General features: G+C 48.8%; 1 protein-coding gene across 1 annotated transcript in view; it reads left to right on the forward strand.

Moving 5' to 3' along the window:
• VANGL1 (VANGL planar cell polarity protein 1) overlaps positions 1 to 20,123 on the forward strand; it is a 50,341-nt gene extending 30,218 nt beyond the window's left edge. The window contains exons 5-8 of the mRNA XM_044238981.1: positions 8,999 to 9,132; positions 10,630 to 10,762; positions 11,647 to 11,881; positions 15,779 to 20,123. Of these exons, the coding sequence (XP_044094916.1) occupies positions 8,999 to 9,132; positions 10,630 to 10,762; positions 11,647 to 11,881; positions 15,779 to 16,039 (763 nt within the window). The 3' untranslated portion in view covers positions 16,040 to 20,123. The remainder of the gene's footprint in view (positions 1 to 8,998; positions 9,133 to 10,629; positions 10,763 to 11,646; positions 11,882 to 15,778) is intronic.

Raw genomic sequence — 20,123 nt, forward strand, 5'->3', positions numbered from 1 at the left:
CCTGGCAGGACAGGGCCCCAGCTCTATGTCTTCTGTCAGTCTGCCTCACGTCCCCAGATTTCAAGCACCAGTCTATGTCCTTCTTGGCCTATTGTGACAGAGTCCCCAAAAATCTAGCCTCCCAGATCTTTGTGCTATCTAATCCAGCTCTGTCAGTAGACACAAGCCATGCCTCGTTTTTGCCCCTCCCTGCCCTCAAGTTCCAAGGTGCTCATTGCCTGTTATCTGTGTGGGACTAGTGGAAGCCACATCCCCAAAGGCAGTTGCAAGAGAAACATTTTAATTAAAAGGTAGGAGGTCCCGGAGATGCAAAACGTTTGTGCTGGCCTCCCAGCAGTGGCGTTTGCGGGTGAATTATACTCGCGTCTCTGAGACTCATATGAACATTGCTGCAAATTGTCCCAACTCCTGGTCACCCTGAAGTCACTTGATCTCTCCGTCTAGGGGCCAGTGAAGCTCACACATCCATGTTGCAGTCTTGCTGTCTCTTCCAGGGAGAGGTCAGTCAGATAAAACTGGGTCCATCAGCTGGCTTGCCTGCATTGGGAGTTTTCGTAAAACGCTGAAACATTTTAGAGTTTTCTCAAAGACCCTGGCTTCGGGCCTAAAATTCAGTCTGTGGAGCAGGCACACCTTGAACAGTAGGAGAGGAGGAACCAGGCAGCCTTTACTGTTGCCATCCTTTGGGTCTTCACAGCCTGCTCACCCTCTCTCCCACCCACACACTCTGTGTGTCCCACCCTCCCTCCTCACCCGCCCTCCTCTTCCAGCCTCTCAGCCTCCTTCCCCTTGACCTGCCTCCATCCTTCTTGCCCTAAATACACGTGTGTTCATTTCCCAAAGCTGCTGTAGCAGAGGATACCACACTGGGTGGCTTAAAACAGTGGTCTCTCAGGCACCTGGGTGACGTCTGTTTTCGGCTTGGGTCATGATCCCAGAGTCCCAGAATCAAGCCCCGTGTCAGGCTCCCTGCTTAGTGGGGGGGCCTTCCTCTCTTTCTGCCCCTTCTCCGATTCATTCTCTCAATTGCTCTCTCTCTCTCTCAAATAAATGTTTAAAACAAGTAAAAACAAAACCAGTGTTCTCTCTCAGTTTTGGAAGCTATGAGTCTACAATCTCGATAGTGGCAGGACCATGTGCTCTCTGGAGCGTGTAGGGAAGAATCCTGCCTTGTCCTTCTAGCTTCTGATGGTGGCCGGCCATCTTCGGCTCTCCTTGGTTTTGCGGCCACATTGCTGTGATCTGTGCTCTGTCGCCACGTGGCGTTCTTGTCTGTGTCTCCTTTTCTTAGTAGACACCAGCATGACCTTTGCTTAGCGCACTCACGTCTGTGAAGATTCTTTTCTGCGGTTGTGGGTATGCACGTGGATTGGGGGACACGCTCTTCACCCCACTATAGCAGGTTCTCACAGCTGCTCTGTGACTCAGCAATGCGGCCCTGTCACTCTTACTGAAGGTATTGAGGAGGATGGTTTTACACCAGCCTGCTTCTGCCCGCATTGCTTCCTCTGCCTGGAAGTGGCTTTACAGTCCATGTCCACATGGTGTGGCCATCATTCATCATTTAAGACTTAACTGGAAAACTCAGCTTCACCTCCTCAGCAGATCTTCCTCCTGCAGCCCCCATCCCCACCTCGGTCACATGTTCTGTCCCAACCCAGTGGGGGTGGGGGATCATCACACCAACGGGACCTTACGCCTCTCAAGGTTCTCTTCACATTTATATCCAGGTCCTTGGGATTTAGCTGGAGTCTTAATTCATACTGGCCTGTGAATGGTGTTGGAGAGACTGGTGGTTAAGATTTTTGGGTGTCAGCATCCTTCGGTGCCTCGCAAGGTAATGAGTACTTGCCCTGAAAGCAGGCCTTTGCAGACTTTACTGTGACTAGAGCTCTGTCTCTTCAGTACTTCCCTGTCAGCACACACTGAGGTGATCAGCTTCATGGTAGCTGGCATTTATGTGGGGCGTTGACGTGTAAGAGATGCTTCCACGTTTTTCACGCATAAAGAAAGCTGTTTTTGGTGGGCAGAGCCAAAGAGGGCAAATGGATATTAGAAAAGACGTGGCTAAAGCCAGAATGAGGCTTCCCCATCTGGCCCTGTCACAGAGAGAGATAGATAGCCTTTCTCGCTGCCCTGGGAGACAGTAAAGGCTGTGAAGTATGAGGGTCTCAGACTGCCTGAGCTCTGAACCATGAATGTTTTGGTTTTAATATCATGTATTTTTTTTTAAGATTTTATTTATTTATTTGTGAGAGAGAGAGAGTAGGAAGAGGAGCAGAGGGAGAGGGACAAACAGACTCTTGCACTGAGCTCAGGTCTCAGCACGGGGCTCGATCTCAGGACCCTGAGATCGTGACTGGAGCCAAAATCAAGAGTTGGCTGCTTAACCAACTGAGCCACCCAGGCGCCCCTTAATAGCGTGTGTTAATTGTGGAGGCTACAACCAAATCCAGGGAAAGGTGAATGAAATCGGTAACTCCTTATGTGTGCGTGTGCGTATGCATGTGTGTGCAGGCGTGTATTTTGTGCACACATGTCCACATGCTTTTATAGGCCTCCGTGCCCTTCTGTGCACAGTAAGAGAGTTAAAGGGGGGAGGTAAATGGCCACATTTGTTTCCTTCAAGTATTTGGTGAGCCTTCACAAGAAAGGGGGCTTGGGTTCCAGAAGGAAGCTCTGGGTGGACCACTGGCTAGAACTTTGAGAAGGGTCATCCCAAGGCCAAGCGAGAGTGAATTTTTTTCTTTTCATGAGAGGCCGGCGGCTGTCTGGGCTGTTGTCAAGGGAGTTAGTGCATGGATTGGGAGTTTGGCCTATCTGGACCCTGATTTCTTTGCTTCTTGTGTCTCATCCTGGGTGAGAACTAAGGTTCTCTTCGTTCTCTGAAGAGTAAAAGTTTGTGATTCCGTGTAAGTGGAGCTGAGTTCATGCTTTTATGCCCAGAGACGGTAGGAATAATCTAGCCACCAGCAGCCTCTTCCCTTGCTGCCAAATGACCGTTTGTAGTTGCCTGATGCCCTGTAGTTTATAAACACGTTCCCTGGCAAGATTCTGTTGGCTCTCCCCGACATCCACACACAGCATTTGGTGCCCTCCATCCATCACGGACCAAGAAACAGGCCCAGAGCGGGCAATGACTTCTTCGGGGCTATATGGGAGCAGGAGCGGATCTGGGATCTTGGCCTTCTGAGTTTGAGGCTGGCCTGTTTATACCAAGCCTGCTGAGAGTGGTCAGGAAGCACTGCATAGAAACAGAGAGCGTAGGGTTGATTCACTAAGAAAGCAGTGCGGAGGGGATCTGCCCTGGCTCATTTCCCGTGGCAGTGCCCTCACGGTGGGTGCTGAGTTGAGGGGATAGAGCAGGGACACTTGGGGACAGAGGGCCTCCCCAGCATACTTGGACGTGTACGCTCGTCATGCTTCCGTACGGGAGCCATTTGCTTTGGGCCAGGTGCTTGGGAATACTGTATCTCATTTAATCTTTAACACACACCTTTAAAACATTCCCTCCTTGGGAGCAAGAAAGTAGAAGTGGACTCCCAAGTCTCCGGCACTTTTCCCAACCTCAATGCCAACAGACCCTGAAGCCTCGGAAAGTCATAGAATTTGGATTTGCCCCAGTTGATATTTTGGCTTAGGAGTTCACTGCCCCAGCTGACACCGGCCAGCACCTGGCATATTTGGCTTTTGCCGTCTATCTCTGGAACCTCTGACCAGCTACCCACACCAGCCCCAGTCATTTCATTGGCCTTTCAGTGATACATTTTATAGAGTTGAGCATCTTGGAGCCAGCTTAGTTTTATAGCAGGGCTTTCGGTATTGTTCTTCCCATCCTACAGACATAGAATCAGAGGTTTGGAGAACAGAATTATAATGTATTCACGTTCAAAGAATAAATGGTAGAGGCAAGAGTCACGCTGTCTGGGGCAATTCTGTCAGGCAAAGCTGTCCTGTGCCATTCGCTCGGTGCATACTTCCTCCCACAACAGACATGCACGGGACTGCAGGAAGCGTGGACACAGGGGATACTCTTTCGGTTTTGGCTTTGGTTTTCAGAATTCCTCTTTCAAAAACATGTCTTTCAGGTTTTTATGAACTCAAATGTGAACTCCGTTTGGAGGTGCTTCTCTCGGCTGCAGCGTGAGCAAGAGCCCCTCGTCTCCGTTGCCGTGGTGGCCGTGTGACCGTTGTCAACAACACTGGAAATGTTTTCCTGGTTGATAAGACACAGAAGGCCACAACCCTTCTCATTCCACCGTTTTTGTCCTAAAAAGAGACTAGGCCACTCGGGCAGTGTGGTCGGCGATGAGTTTCACACTGAAATGTGGCTGTTGAACTGCCACAACTCTGTGCTGATCTAAGGCCGGCCTATCTTGTGCACAAGTTCAAGTTGGGATCAGCCTGGGCCGGGCAGAGTTGAGGGGCTTGCTTTCACACGGGCAGTAACATTAGCTTCTTCTGACACTAGATATTGCCTCACGCGGTTGTCTTACATGTGCACGTCTTTCTGCACAAAGTCCTGTCACAGCCCCGCGTATCACCATACTGGCTTCCGCAGCTGTTTGTGGTCTGGGAAGGGGTATGTCCCGGGATAGGGAGATGGGAGGGTGGGCTGGAATACGGTATTAATTGAGCTCAGCATTCTCTGTCTTGGGAGAGTGCTCCTTGCCGTGGGGTTTTGGTGGGGCCACGTCTGTAATCTGTACATCAGGCTCTACCTGCCTATTATATGGGGTTTCTGTATAAGGATGGTTTAGTCAGATTACTGTTTCTCAAAATCGGATGGTGATAAGAGAGTGGCAGGTTTCTCACCAACTTGCTTTTCTTGCCTCCCTCCTTCCCCAGAGATGATCTGGTCTGGAGACTAGGACTAGTTAAAGGATTTGCTTTTCCCCATCCCTGAGGCCCCTTTTGCCTTGGAAACCTCATGGTTTTTAGGAAAGGCATGCTTAGGACTAATCCTACACGTGTTGGAATTCTAGGGTTTCCTACATGAACAAGTTGAGCCAGTGAGTATACTTGGGGGAAGTTGTAGGAGGTGTCCCTTGTGTACGGGGCCTTGCCTTAGAAAGAGAATAACATGCTTGAAGACCTCTCAAGTCCTGTGTGGGGGCTGTTGGTGCTGTGCATTTAGGGGGCCAGAGATTTAGAAAAGGCTTCCGCAAAGAAATTGGGCCTGCTTTGGCCTTGAAAGACACCGCATTTGGAAGGTGGCGAAGAACAGAGGCAGGACGATATTGAACCTTGACATTGGCTGAGAAGAAGGGTGCTCTTGCATCCTGGCATTGTGAGCCATGGATGAGGCCAATGCCTGGTGCCTGGCAGACTGTCCCTTCAGTGGGTGCTGAATTGCTCTTTTACTGAAGAGCCAAATGAAACATTAGTAGCAAGTTCCTTCGAACCTGCAGTCAGGTATCTGACAAACTCAGTCAATTCACAGCATGAATCAGGATCCAGGACAGAAATGAAAAAGACCTTTGGCCTTGGACTGACACAGACCTCAGACTCCCATGCCACAGCGGGGATCACTTAGCTGGAGCAGAGTTCCTCACTTGGGTTCCTCAAAGCCCTTTTCCCTGTTTATACCCAAGCTGAGGGTATATGAGAATGGAAAGATGATGGCCAGAGGCAGGTAGGTTGACGGCCTCTGGGAAGGACTCTGATCACCATAGTCAGGGAATATGGAAAGGATGTGAAGAAACATCTGAGTGCTCATACTGCCCTGCGTCATGGGGTATGGGAACAGGTGGCCTCTGTCTCCTGTGGGGGCTGACATCTTTGCTGGGCTGCCTGTGTCGCACAGCTCATGATTAAAGTGTGAACATTCATCCTGAGTCACCAGCAAGGCTTTTTCATGTATAGCTTCCTCTCTTTAAAAACATGAAAAAAGGCATATTGGATTTTAATCCAAATTTCATAACCATATATATGTATTTTAAGTTGGGTACTTCAGTTATGCATTGTTTTCTGTTGCATGAAGCTTCTCATACCTTGATGTTGCTAGATCTGTTGGGTGTTGTGCAGTTTCCCATAGGTTAGGGCGTGCAGCTCTCTTAGATGCATTTCTAAACTTCCCGGGAGAGTCCCTCAGCTCCTGCGTTCACTTGTCAGCCCAAGGAGCTGGCCGGGTCCATGGCTCCTTCTGGAAAATTCTGATGCATCTGTGGAGATGACAGTGCTGGAGGAAGGGAGCACTGCCTGACTTTTCACCCTTGTTCAGTTCCCCCGAGCGAAGGTTCTTGAAGGCTGTGAGACCCGCACACATAACATCAGCAGCTCTTGCCCCATCCTGGAGCACTCCCTGGTGCCACTCTGGCTTTGGCATGACTGGGTTTTGAGGGGTTCCTCAGACTTGCCCCAGTGTGGAGAGCATCTGCCTGCAGCCCTACCCTGGAAGGGGGCAGGGTGTGGGGTGTGCACCCTTACAAGGGAAGGTCTGCCAGAGCCAGGCATGGACAGAAACCCCTTCTCTGGGCAGCACAGTGCATTGTCTGTGGTTTGGGGGTGGAGAGGTTGGGAAATAGAGCCACCAGGCTCCCATCCAGCTTTCTCTCACCCGCCTAGCAGGCCCTGGCTGGGCTATTAGGCTCCCCTGGGCTCCTCTTTGTGGCCTGGCTGAACAGAAGAGCCAAACCCAGCAACCACAAGAGGGTTTGCTCTGAAGACGGGCCTGAGAATAACCTCTGAGTGGCCTTTCAATTTTTCAAATTTTGATCAGGGCGATAATTCTCTGCTGGAATCCAGGAGCCGAGAGAGGTTTTCATGTCCATGTGGGAATGTGGGAGGAAATATGTGCACCCCAGCATGTCTCTTGTGCATAAACAGGGACATTTCAGTGTGGAGGGGCGTCCTATCTCACCAGGCCCAGAGCCTCCAGAGATGCATGGGGCAGGAGGTGGGATGGTGCCTACGAGGGCAAGTTTTTTTGTGTGTGCACGTGTCCCCAGGCCCTGGAGAGTCTCTGGAGAGAAGGGGGTGGTGGAGAAGAAATGCTCGCCCCACTCTGGAAATTACCAGAGTCAGAGGTCAAGGAGGAGACAGGGCCGTGCTAAGCTGGAAGCCGCTGGGCCGACTTGAATGGGAACAGAGGGGACTTTGCCGCAAAACCTCAACTCAGGGACCACTTCTTTGCTCAGGGGGGCTGCTCTTGCACCCACCTGAGTCTGGGCGTTCTGAAGCTCTTCTCTCTGCTACCCCAGCGCACATGCATTCCAGTTAGCTCCCTTGGGTTTAGGGTCTCTGCCAGGCTAAGGAGCAGCTCCTTGCATCGTATCTTTGCACTCCCAGGGCTGGGCAGATGGGGGCGCTCCACTGTGGCTGCAACAATGAGCTGCTAAAGGATGAGGGCTTTCAAAATGTGGGTTTGCCCTCAGGACTCTTCTACTTCCCTTATACAGGGTGAGTCTCTCCAGATCCCCAGCATCCTCACCCGCCCCCCACTACCACCCCCCGCCCCCCACCACCGCCTCCCCTCATGAGTGTACGTATCAGGGTTGATACTAAGCAGCATCCGAGCCCTGATCATGGATGGAGGGACTGTCGGGATGTAAGTGAGAAAGCTTTGCCGTGACTCTGCTCTCAAGGAGATTAGCTGATTGACTTCTAGATTGTTGCTGGACTCCATGCTAAACCAGGGGAGCTGAGTGGTGGGTTGACAGTGTCCTGCTGTTAGCTTAGACCCTGCATGGTCTCAGTGTGATGTGAGAATCCCTGAGCCACATGGAGAGTTCTGGCAGTCATCCAGGCACAGAAGGCAGCCCTGTCTTGGCGCCCAGGCTGTTGTAAGTAATCTTTGTCACCGTACCCACCTAGCAAGGCCTGGGAGGGAGAATATCAAGGACAAGATAAAAAGAAAATTTGTGGGGCTGGTGTGGGTACGTCCACTGCCCCACAGAAGCCACACGTTGCAGGGGAAGAACACAGGCTAGAGCCTTGCGATTCCAGATTAGCGTTCCAGCCCTTCCGTTTGGTATGCTTGCCTTGTGCCGGTCAGAGATTTTCGAACCTCGGTCGTCTTACTGTGAATGATTGTGGAAGTCAGACAAGATGGTACATGAAAACCCATGCCGCATGAGTACAGGTTTCTCTTTGAAGTGGTGAGTGGCATGCATCCACGACCAAGAGCAAGTTCTTTAGTCACCAGTCGGGAGTATGGGCACCCTCCCTTTCCACCCTCTCACCTGTTGGTGTTACCTCCTCTCTGCTTCTCTGCTGCTGTCCTAGGGACCAAACAGGTGACAGAGTAGAGGTTGCAGGACATTAGAGCAGAGGGTCCGCTCTGTACACCCCTGTCGTCCAAGGGACAAGAAAGATCGAAGTCTCAGCTGAGGACTGGGAAAGGGGTCTTGCTTCCTTTAAAAGAGCGAGTTCCAGCTGGCCTGGGGCAGAGAGGACAGAACTCAGAGGAGGGATCAGGATTCATTAATGTCTGCAGCCAGCTTCTTTCATGTGTTTTCTGCCCTGTGTGCTTGTAGTTCGTTCTGATCCATGGAGAACCGAAATCCCAGCCTTCCTTACAGCAGGGGTCATGAGGCCTATGGGGAGACCCTGCCCTGGAACCCGAGAATCTGAATCTACACTTTGTTCTTTCACCCATTAGCCTTGCCACTGCCTCTAAGTCTCTCGACCATTTGGGGATCCTCAGTTTCCTCTTTTGTAAACTGGGAAAATGGGAAAGTTCTGTGAGGACTAAACCTGATTCCTTTCTCAACTATTAGATGGGGTGTGGCTCATGACATAGCCTGGGAGAAGGCCAAGAAGCCACTTGATGACTGAACTCAGTCTCACCTTGAAGTTCTCATCCTGGAGACAAATGGTGTGGTAAAATGTAGGGCCCTGCCATTATGAGAGGCTGCCCGTGGTACTCTGCTGTTCTATCTGACTCTAAAAGAGGATTTTTATTTTATTTAATTTATTTATGTATTTATTTATTGGTCACTTAGAACCTGCTTCTTCAATGAAAAAGCATTGCATTAATTTTGCCCTCTTTTCTCAGTATCCAGCGAGCAGCATTGGTGGTTCTGGAAAATTACTATAAAGATTTCACCATCTATAACCCCAATCTCCTAACAGCCTCCAAATTCCGGGCAGCCAAGCACATGGCCGGGCTGAAAGTCTACAATGTAGATGGTACGTGCCTTGAGTTGGTGTCTGAGGTTGGTGGGTGCGGGGCACACAGTTCGGACAACTCTTAAGCTTAAACTCTGTGGTCCGTTTGGTTCTTCTTCCCCTCAGTGTCTGTCTCTATCATACATTCTCATTTCAGAACAATTTTTCTTTCCTTTTCTTTTTTTTTCTTCTTTTGTTTTCTTTTCCTTTTCTTCCTTTCTTTCTCTCTCTCTCTCTCTCTCTTTCAGCAAACATACTTTCAGAGGAATGTTGATTTGCAGTCTACACATGTGGGAGGTTCATTCATTTGGGGGTTTTCTGATTGAAAACAATAGTGATGTGTGTTTCCTGCCTCTTGGTGGGAACATCTATGGAAAGCTGCTTTTCAAATTTCGGATAAGTTACCCAAGGACTCAGCTCCCCAGATCCATGAAGCCTGTAACTCTCAGTAGTTCAGCATCTGGTGAGATACTTAGATTTCTCAATCTTGGCCAGGAGCTGGGGCTGAGTGGGTGGCAGGAGGCCAGAGGCCAGGCTGAGGACGTCAGAGCTGCATTTCAGGCTATCAGATAGTTAAGTGCGAGAAACAGGACACAGTGTCATTTCTTGCTGGGTGCCTTGGGTCAGGGCAAGGGCTTTGTGGACCCTAGAAGAGGATCATATTATTAGCAAGTCAAGTGATTCATGGATGGTGTCAATTTTTAGTGGCCATATCCTCCCTATTGTGGCGGGGGTGGCTGGGGGTGGGGGGAGGCTTTATGAGATGTATGCTCAGTTGGGATTCCCAGAGGACTAGTAAATTTCACCTGTGATCTGAAAACTGAAAATTCCCACCAGCGAAACCACATCATTAACCAAGTAGTTGATACAGAAGAAAGCATGGGATCTGCCTTGTCCTTCTCAAAGTTAAGGCGATCTGTGGTCAGGGGAACAGGGTGGGGAGTTCTAAGTCTGTATTCACAAATGGGCCATATTGTGAGTCCTCAAGTATTTTATTTTTTTAATGAAACATTGTGACTACTGTGACAGTCCAGCATGGCTTTTCGTCCTGTGTGTAACCAGTGTCTCCATGTCCTTTGACTTTCTTTTTTCTCTGTCCTTATTCTCCCCTTCCCTCTCATTCTCGCTCATTGTCTTGTTGCTGAAATGTGATGCTCCAGCTACCTTATGGCCAAACTGAAACTTTTTGTAACAGATGGTGAGTAACATCTTCAGCATTCTCTTGTGTGTTATTTTTGGCCAACATTTTCATTGCCCGGCATTCTTCCTCTCCTTCTGAGTTCTTTTTCCATTTCCACAGATGACATTGGGTTTGGGGGAGATTTCCTTCCTCTCATGAGCATAGCAAATGTGAAGCAGGAGTGCTGTTCGCCCTTCTGGAAGTTTCTTTTGAGATGGGTGGATGTGCTTCTCAGGGGTTGGGTGGATGGTATCGACAGACCGTGGTACTCATTTCCTACTCTGTTTTGCAGCCCCATGGCATTAAAGCTGTTCTTCCTCTACTGTCCTTCCCCAAAGGCCCCAGTAACAATGCCACTGGTCAGTCCCGGGCCATGATTGCAGCAGCTGCTCGACGCAGAGACTCAAGCCACAATGAGTTGTATTATGAAGAGGCGGAGCACGAGCGGCGGGTGAAGAAGCGGAGAGCGAGGTCTGTTGCCCACGCACCCGCCCCCGACACTAACACCCTGTCATAGGGGAATTTTAATTTTTTTACCACAAGAATGAAATCTGAGTGTGTAAACGTGAGCCACTCAACTTTAGGATTGTATTCTGCTCCATTGTTTCTCATGCGCCAGTGGGACCAGGAAGGCTTATTAAAGCACAGATCTGAGGTTCTGGGCCCCACCTGCAAAAATGACTTACTCCCTCTTCAGTGGGGCTGGAGTTGGGCCTCAGAGTTTGCATGTCTTCCAAATTCCCAGCTGATGCTGAAGCTGTTGGCCCACACCCCACACTTTGATGCTCCCCGCCCCCAGTCCACCCCTAGTCCCTTGCTGGTTCTCAAGTTCTGATCATGTTAACTGAAGCAGACCAGGTTGGTTTCCGTCATGTCTCCTGGGCCTTTTCCTTCCTTTTTCCCAGGGGCTACTGTTGTGGGTGGCTTAATTGAGGTGACTACGGCTGTGCTGCTTTGCAAGGCTTCTTCTGTATCACCAGCCACCTCTCAGTGTATGCAGAGCCTTTTATGGCCAGATTTTGAGGAATCTTAAGAGTTGTTTTCATCTAACCCTTCACTGTAGAGATGGAAGGATTGAAGTGAGTCCCCAAGCTCTGTAATGGCAGAATTGAGAACAGAGGTCAATCTCCTAGTCCCAGGGCTCCTTCCCCCTTACCCCTGCCCCCCTCTTCCTTCCTCCCCTCTCAGCCATCTGGAGGGGCCATAATGGAGGGGACCCTTGGGTGAGCTAGCTGGCAGCAGGCTGGGACACAGAGGTGGGTAGGAGGCCCTCCAGCCCCTGAATGAGCATTCTGTCGTCCAGCCTTGCAGCAGGCCCCATCCTGGTGACCGTCTCGTTGCCCCCCTATCTCCAGGCTGGTGGTTGCGGTGGAGGAGGCCTTCATCCACATCCAGCGTCTCCAGGCCGAAGAGCAGCAGAAAGCCCCAGGGGAGGTGATGGACCCACGGGAGGCGGCCCAGGCCATCTTCCCCTCCATGGCCCGGGCTCTGCAGAAGTACCTGCGGACCACCCGGCAGCAGCACTATCACAGCATGGAGAGCATCCTGCAGCATCTGGCCTTCTGCATTACCAACAGCATGACCCCCAAGGTGCGACTCGCCACAAAGCTTGGCAGGTGTCACCTGTCGATGGTTGTGCTCAGGAGCAATGGACTCCAGGATTTCTCCAAAGTCCTGACTCAGGAGGATGGCCAGTTCCTACTTACTTTATATTATCTGGGTGCCACCGGTTTTTGCAATTGCCTTTCGACAGCCTCTAGATTCAAGCACAGGGAAGCCTTCCACCTAGAGGACCCTTTCCTACCCTGTAAATTGGGGCTGGTTGTGATACCTACCTCACTGGGTCATGGTGGGAAATAAAAGAGATAGTTCACGTGAAGCGCTTCAAACTGTGCCTGTCATGTGGTAAGATCTGGATAAATGGCTGTTCTTAGTGGTGAAATGATGCCATCACTCTCCTAGGCATTTTGGACGTCATAGAGTTACTTGGCCTCTTGAATTACGATATGAGTACACTTTTAGGGAGATTGCAAGAAACAGCCATGTAGCTGAGAGACTGATGGGGCCAAGGAAGCAGAATAGAGTAAGGCTGAGCAAATGACCTGCAATCGGGGGGTGGGGGGGATGCTTGAGTTCCCGACTCCACCAGTTGATTGGGTCATGACTTTGTAGAAGTCACTCTACATTTGTTTCCTTTTATAAAACAGGGAGAATAGTAGTATCTACCTGATTGCATTGTTGTGTGAAAATTATATTCGATATGGCAACATGACATGTTGATCACGTGGAAGAGAGTAAATGAGCTTCGCCTATAATGCATGTGGAGTGGTTTTTGTTATAAGGATCCATGTTCAGATGCTCCCTGTACATGTACAGCATATGGTTGCATTGTCACCATTAACAACCCTTAGAAAAAAAAAATATTCAGTAAGAATCTGTAAGGGTTTCCATATTCGTTGACTTAATAATCCCTCTTCTAAAATAAGCTCTCAGCACAATCAGACACATGCACAAATAATAATGAAGCTGATTTTTGCAAAGTGATCTGGAATAACTCCAAACTGGACATAACTTAAAAGTAGAATGGTGGGGGGGAAAAAAAGTAGAATGGTGGTGGGGCACCTATGTGGCTCAGATGGTTAGGTGTCTGCCTTCGGCTCAGGGCATGATCCCAGGGTCCTGGGATCGAGCCCTGCAGTGGGCTCCCTGCTCATCAGGTAGTCCGCTTCTTCCTCTCTCTCACTGTCCACCCTGCTTATGTTCTGTCACTCTCTCTGTCAAAAAAATAAATAAAATCTTAAAAAAAAAATTAGAACAGTGGCTTATAAATTATCATGTATCACCTGTTAAAAATAGAAGAATCTTTGTTAGAATATTAAGTTACAGGGGCACCTGGGTGGCTCAATGGGTTAAGCCTCTGCCTTCTGCTCTGGTCATCTTAGGGTCCTGGGATCGAGGCCTGCTCAGCTGGGGACCTGCTTCCCCCTCTCCTTCTGCCTGCCTCTCTGCCTACTTGTGATCTCTCTCTCTCTGTGTCAAATAAATAAAATCTTTAAAAAAGAATTAAGTTACCAAAAACAGAATGCAAAAAAATATGAATAGTTTATTTCCAATGAGTACAGTATGTCTGCATACCTGCTTGTACCATGTAGAACAAAAGCCATTGTTTTCCTTTCTTCAAGATCTTTTAGTTCCTGCTTGCTTTCATTTTCATTTAAAAAAAAAAAAGTATACTTTTCTGAATTAAAAATAACTGATACTCTTTGTAGGAATCCAGGCATTAAAGAAAAATATAATGGGGGTGCGTGGGTGGCGCAGTCGGTTAAGCATCCTACTCTAGCCTTCTGCTCAGGTTATATTCTCAGGGTCGTGGGATCGAGCCCCATGGCATGCTCCATGCTCAGCTCAGAGTCTACTTGGGATTCTCTCTCTCCCTGTCCCTTTGCCTCTCCCCCCTCTGCTCACGCACACACTTTTTCAAATAAATAGATCTTTAAACAAAGTAAAAAAAAAGGAAAAGGAAATTATAATGTGCTAAGGGAAGTTTCCATTCTCCCCTAAAGTTTTTGGTGTATATGCTTTGAGAGGGGTGTGTGTGATTTAAGAAGGAGTGGGAAAAAAGCAAACCACAAATGGGAGTTCATACCAAACGAACACACACACACACACACACACGGGAACTTGGAAACTTGCTTTCTTCACTTAAAACTATCTCTACAGTGTTTTCCCCTGTCAGTACCTCCAGCTCTCTGCCCTACGGTTCTAATTCATTCTCTTCAATAGCTGCATCTTATCCTGCTGAATACCGTGATTTGTGTAACCAATGCTTACAGTGCACATTTGGATTAATGTCTTTCAGTAGTTTAAACCGGGGCTTGGCTGTTTTTGTTAATCAAGTTTTATTGGAACACAACCCCACCCTTTTATTTCCGTATCATCTATGGCTGCTTTCTCTCTACACAGGCCAAGTTGAGCAGTAGTGACAGAGTGTGGTTTGTGAGGCTGAAAATATTTATGTTAGAGAAAAGTTTGCCAACCCCTGGTCTAAACAGTGTTGCAGCGAGTATGTTTTTCACATACGTCTTTGTGTATCTGTGCAGGTATTTCCAAAGGAGAAATTTCTGGTAGAGGAACAGCTAGATCAAAGGTAGAGATCCTGCCAAATTGTTCTTCCATGGGATGTTACTCTTTCACACTTTGCCTCTGGGATACAATTCTGTTTACTTCCCGCACACACTTGACATATTGGGTGTTACCATTCTTTTTACTCATTGCCCACATAAGAGGCCAAAAAAAAAAAGTGTGTTTGAATTTGTATTTCATGAGTTATCAATGTGGTAGAGCATCTTTTGTTATGTTAATTTTCTATGAATATTTAGTATCCTATAAATTATCTTACTACTTTCAGTTCTCTCACTGCTGAGTTGTTTCTTTTTCTTAGGATTCATAAGAGTTATTTTTATATTAGAAGTGTGTTTAGGCATGGTTCTGCTTCCTGCCTTGGAATATAGGCTTATGGATCAGAAATAATGTAGTTGGCAGCAGCAGTGAGGTGTGGATGGAAGGGGATACCATGTAGAAACTGCCCTTGACCTGTGTCTAGGACCAGAGTGACAAATCCCAGTACCTCCTGACTGAATCACAGACTTGCTTTTTCTTCTCTTTTCTTACAACTAAACCAGCATCTATTGATTTAATACACACATACATCATTGAGCTCCTATTATGTCCAGGCACACTGGAAATTCAGATTTAAAATAGTTTCTGTCGGAGGGGGCGGTAAATTCCAGTGTGGGGGACAAACATGCAAATCCGCAGCAATCCTCACAGGAAAGTAAATGTCACGGGGGAGTCAGGCCAGCGATTATAAGCACCTGGAGGAGGCTGTGTTAATCTGCCCAGAGGGGCAGGGGGTGGTCTGAGGAGAATTGGAAGGCCCAGGAGGAACAACAGATACCAGTGGGTGGGTGGAGAGTTGGAGACCTCCCACAGGTGAGCACTGCTGGAGCAGGGGACTCGTGAGAGGGCGGAGCATGCGTTTTTGCGCATGCGTGCCAGAATATCCTAACTTTATCAGCTTCCGCTTCTCGAGGGCCTCTCTGCGCCCTGCCCTTGCCCTGAGGAGCGGTCGGTGTGGGAGCCGGCAGGCCCAGCACAGGTACAAGCGGTGGCAGGCACCGTGTGGGGCCATGGCTTGGCCGGGCTGGTGCCTCAGAGACAGCCTCCACACACACAGAGGTGCCAGCCATCCCTCCAGCCCCGCTTCCAGTTGGAAGTTGGTGGGGGGGAGTGACGAAGTCCTCGGAGGCCTCCTTCCGCAACAAGGACTCCTTTGGGAGGTCCTGATGGGAATACGGCCCGATGAGCCGGGCTCCGTCTTGGTTTGGTGGCAGACATTTTCACCGGAATTAGGTGGGTACACCGCTGCCGTCGCTGCCCTTGATGCGGGCTAGTTCTTTTCTCATGGCCTTTCCCTCTCTTTTTCAGGCCTTTCTAGAACGTTACCTCAGCGCGGGCCCCACGCTGCAGTATGACAAGGAGCGCTGGCTCTCGACGCAGTGGAGACTGGTTAGTGACGAGGCTGTGACGAACGGATTGCGGGATGGCATCGTTTTCGTCCTGAAATGCTTGGACTTCAGCCTCGTGGTCAATGTGAAGAAAATTCCATTCATTGTCCTCTCAGAAGAGTTCATAGACCCCAAATCTCACAAATTTGTCCTTCGCCTACAGTCTGAGACATCGGTTTAAAAGTTTTATATTTGTAGCTTTATTACAAAAAAAAAAAAGAAAAAAAAGAATATATAGATATATAGATATATGTATACCAGAGGGGCATCTTTTTTTATTATTATTCTTCATTGCTGACTGACACTGGCAGATGACAGACCAGTATCCTTTGACCATCCGCACTTTACTTGGAAGGAAGCAGGGGATGTCCGCCCTGGAAAAAAAGCGACTGACGACATCTGACTCTTGTGGATGGGACTTCTCGCGAAGCTGTTCCCTGGCGTTTTGTAACAGCTGTAAACCAAAGCGGAGCAGGTGGCCCTCAGGAGCCTCGCCTTTCAGCGGCTAGTCCCCACCTTTCGTCCAGAGCCACGGCCTCCTGTTGCTTCTGGCCCGCCCCCTCGTAGACCTCCTGGGTGCCGCGTCTTCATTCTGTTTCGGGAAACCAGGCACGACATGTCCACATGGGTGCTTGTGTACGTGAACGTCCAGTAACTCTTCACCCACGGGAGCCACCGGCCCTTCCGGAAATAACTGCCTTCATCTTTGTTCTTTGTTGCCTTAGGTTCTACTGAGAAAGGTCACAGTGAAAAATGTGCACTATCACTTGACAGCTCTAAATGATTTTATTTGGTTTTCTCCCCAAAGAGAAAACCACCTGTCCTGTTTCTGACCCTGTTTCCCTAGGTTTGAGCAGGTAGCCCGTTCCTGACCCTCTGGTGGCCTGCCCATCTCCCTCTATCTGCCTTCCCCTATACGCACCGCACCCCCACCCGGTTGGTGGCCCTGGCCAGAGGAGCCCAGCCTGCAGAGCTGCCCAGGACCCAGCTCTCCATGTGTGCTCACAGGCTCTGTGCACTGCCTCCCATGGGTGCTGTGGCTTGTTTGCATAGGGGAGCACAGAATGCCAACCAGGTCGAACACAGGGACAGCAGCCTGCCAGATTGTCCCTTTTAGGGTGCAGTGGGAGCCCCTCTCCCAGTTCTCCTACCCACTGCTCGCAGGGACCAGGGGAAGACTGACACCTTGACTCAGGGACTGGCGGGTGCGGCTTGGAGCCTCTAATTTCCCGGGGAGAGAAGTCCTCACAAAGCTTTGTGGCAAGCTGCCCTGCCCAGGGAGACCAAACAGTGCCCACTGCAGTGACAGCTCCTGCTGTCCAGTCCCGATTTCTGACCACCATCACTGTGCAACTCATGACCTCTGCCACTTACTACCAGGGAAGGGGCAGCTTCGGCACTGGTGTTGAAAGTCCTTGTAGTGGTTGGTAAAGTGGAGAGAGGGAATGGGTAAGCAGCAGAGCTTGGGGAAAGGAAAGGGAGAGAGCCGATCTTGGGATCCTGGGGGGCAGGTGGCAAGGCTACCGGGGACTTCCTGTCTGTGCCTCCATTTGCCTTCCTGTATCCACGGCCAACCTTTACAGAGTATTCACCCTTGCTTTTCCCAAGAATCGGGAGTAGCCAGTCACCTCACATTAGACAAGGCGGACACTGTCAGAATGCTCTATGTGTTTGCGAGCACCCTTCCTGGTTTGGGCATTCCAGAAGTGCTGCGGTATCTGTGTATCTTCTTTAAAAATCAAAACAGGCTTTGGATATTTGTAATACACCTGTACCTGCAAAAGTAAACAGCACTCTTGAACCAACAGCCTGCAGCTCAAACAGATGTGTTGGAACAGAAGAAAGGAGGAGCCAGTCGGTGTGGCGTGGAGCCAAGATGTACTATGTTAACTGCGTGGTTCTGTTTATGGAAAACATACCGTGGAACCATGGTGCTTTTGTTCTTAGTTTCTGAACTAGACATTCCTTATGCTGATGATGTCTTTCTCAGGAAACATATTTTGGGAGATCGGGCAAGGAATGGTGAAAGCATATGGGACTTCGCCTGGGTCCCGGTTGTCATGCCCCAGACTGTGTGTGTGTCCGAGGCTTCTGCATCAGGGCACAGCTGCTGGGGATGCTCTGAGTACTACTTGTAGGTCAGATACAGAACATGTGGTTCATGGCGACACTATTATCTGCATTCTAAAATACTGTGCTTCCAGCCCTGTCTTAAGTTACCCGATCAGAAGGGGTTAAGATGGAGTTAACCATCTTCTTCACCCCAGCAGGGTGAAGAAAGGTTTAAATTAGGGAATTTATTTTCTCTCTACCCTCTTCTTTCTCCCCCAGTCTTTGCATAGGAGAATGTCAGACTTTCTGAAATTATTGTTTCAGTTTTAAATTGGATATCGATTTTTTTACACTGACTTTGTATCGAGTCCCTTTTGAAAGCCTAACAAAATAAAATGCAGGATCTTTGTATAAAGCCTTTGCACTTTCAAAATCTTGATAATTTGAGTTACTGGTGCAGTGGGAACAATGTAAATGGCATTAAAAAGATTTAAGGTTTCAGAAAGCTGCATCACCCAATCGAAAACGATGCATTTTTGTTTCAGTCCTTGGAACCAAATCGGCCATTCTTTGGGAAAGTGGGTAAGCTGCCCTAGGGCTAGTAAAATATATGAGACTTAACAGTGGAGGAGGCAAGATTTCATTTGCCTTAAATGTTTATAGATTTTCTATAACTTTCAACTTTCAACCCAAGTTATTAAAACGTGACTGTTAAATGTTCAGAGTAGAAGACCCGAATCAGGAGCGCCCGCCGGGGATCACTCTCTCCCCTGGTGGTGTTTTAACCAGTGGCTGACTTGGGTTCCTCGGTGTATCCTTCTGAAGGTGGTGATAATTTTTAATCATCCATGAACTGAATGTTAAAATGTCTGCATGCTTTAGTTGAAAGGAAAGTTAAGGTTTTATATCTCCATCCTTTGCATTATCAGTGAAGTCGAAACGCAGAATACCGTTGCTAAAGTTCACCCATATTAGGCTTATATTAAAGCCCTTGAGAAAATGCTTGAGCACGTTTTTGCCCAGCTGTCATCATCCCCTTTTCCCTCTGTCCTTCACTTTCGAATCTACAGAAAGGACGAATTCTGTGCACAAGTGGAGCTTGCGCCCCCCCGGGTGTGTTGTGTGTTTGTGTGCATGTGCACATCGCACTGGGTTGTTTGCTGGAGTTGGAGCTCCTTTTCCATGGGGAGGAGGTGGCTGGGCTGGTGCGAAGGAGATGAGATGGGGTGTCCCCCCCCACCATCACCATACTTGAGACTTCTCTTCATTTTGCATGCACGTATTTCAAAAGTGCTGTAGCTCTGTGGCAAGCCCCCTGCCCGTCGGGATGGCAGACGTCATTACCCTGCCCCTCCTCACTCACCCCACACCTACACCAGGGGAGGTGTTAGTCACACTGTGAAACCAAGAGAATTGGGCCCTTGGTTCACACCCCCTCTGGCTGAATCCTGCGGGGCTCAGGACTCAGGCTCCCCAAATAGGGGCACATACTTGTTGGTGGGTATGCATTTCCATGTATGTGTGCATGGCCTTGAGTGTAATTACCAATTATATGTTAGCCATCTGAACATCTGTGTTGTCTGTCGTTGGTGGGTGTCATGTCAACCGGTAACTTTCCGCATGTGTTTGTATGGACGCGTGTCTGTGTTTCTACCCTGTGCCCTATGGTGGAGAGATTTCCTAATGGCACCCATCTTTTGGAAGGCTGCTCTAAAGCCAGTTTACTTCTCCCTTGGCTCCTTTTATTCCTTTCCCTCCATGACACTGGCTTCTCCCCAGGAATAAATAGCTTTAGCAGAGAAGAGTCTTCTGGAAAGCTTGATATCCCGCAGGCAATCCATTAGACTCTTGCCTCAGGACCCTATGAGGTGAAAACAGCAAGAATCAGAGAAAGGTCAAGCTCTGTCATAATTATTGCTCCAACTTTACTACCCCGAAAGCCTTACTACATATTTCTCAATATAACTTAAAAATTGAGCTTCACAAAGAAAACCATAAGACTGATGACTAAAAGTAGCACAGAAACGTTAACATAATTAAGTAGTCCAGCAGAGATCCTTCCTGCGATTATAAAGTGATGTAAGTATTTCTGGGTAGCATTTATGCTTTATGGATCTTGTTACAAAAAAAATAATTAATCACTACTGTGAATTTATGATGTAACCTTGTCCTATTCCATCATAAATAAAATACGAACTGTTCTGAAGCCCATA

Source organism: Neovison vison, chromosome 2 (assembly GCF_020171115.1).
Source record: "Neovison vison isolate M4711 chromosome 2, ASM_NN_V1, whole genome shotgun sequence".
Lineage (NCBI taxonomy): Eukaryota > Metazoa > Chordata > Mammalia > Carnivora > Mustelidae > Neogale > Neogale vison.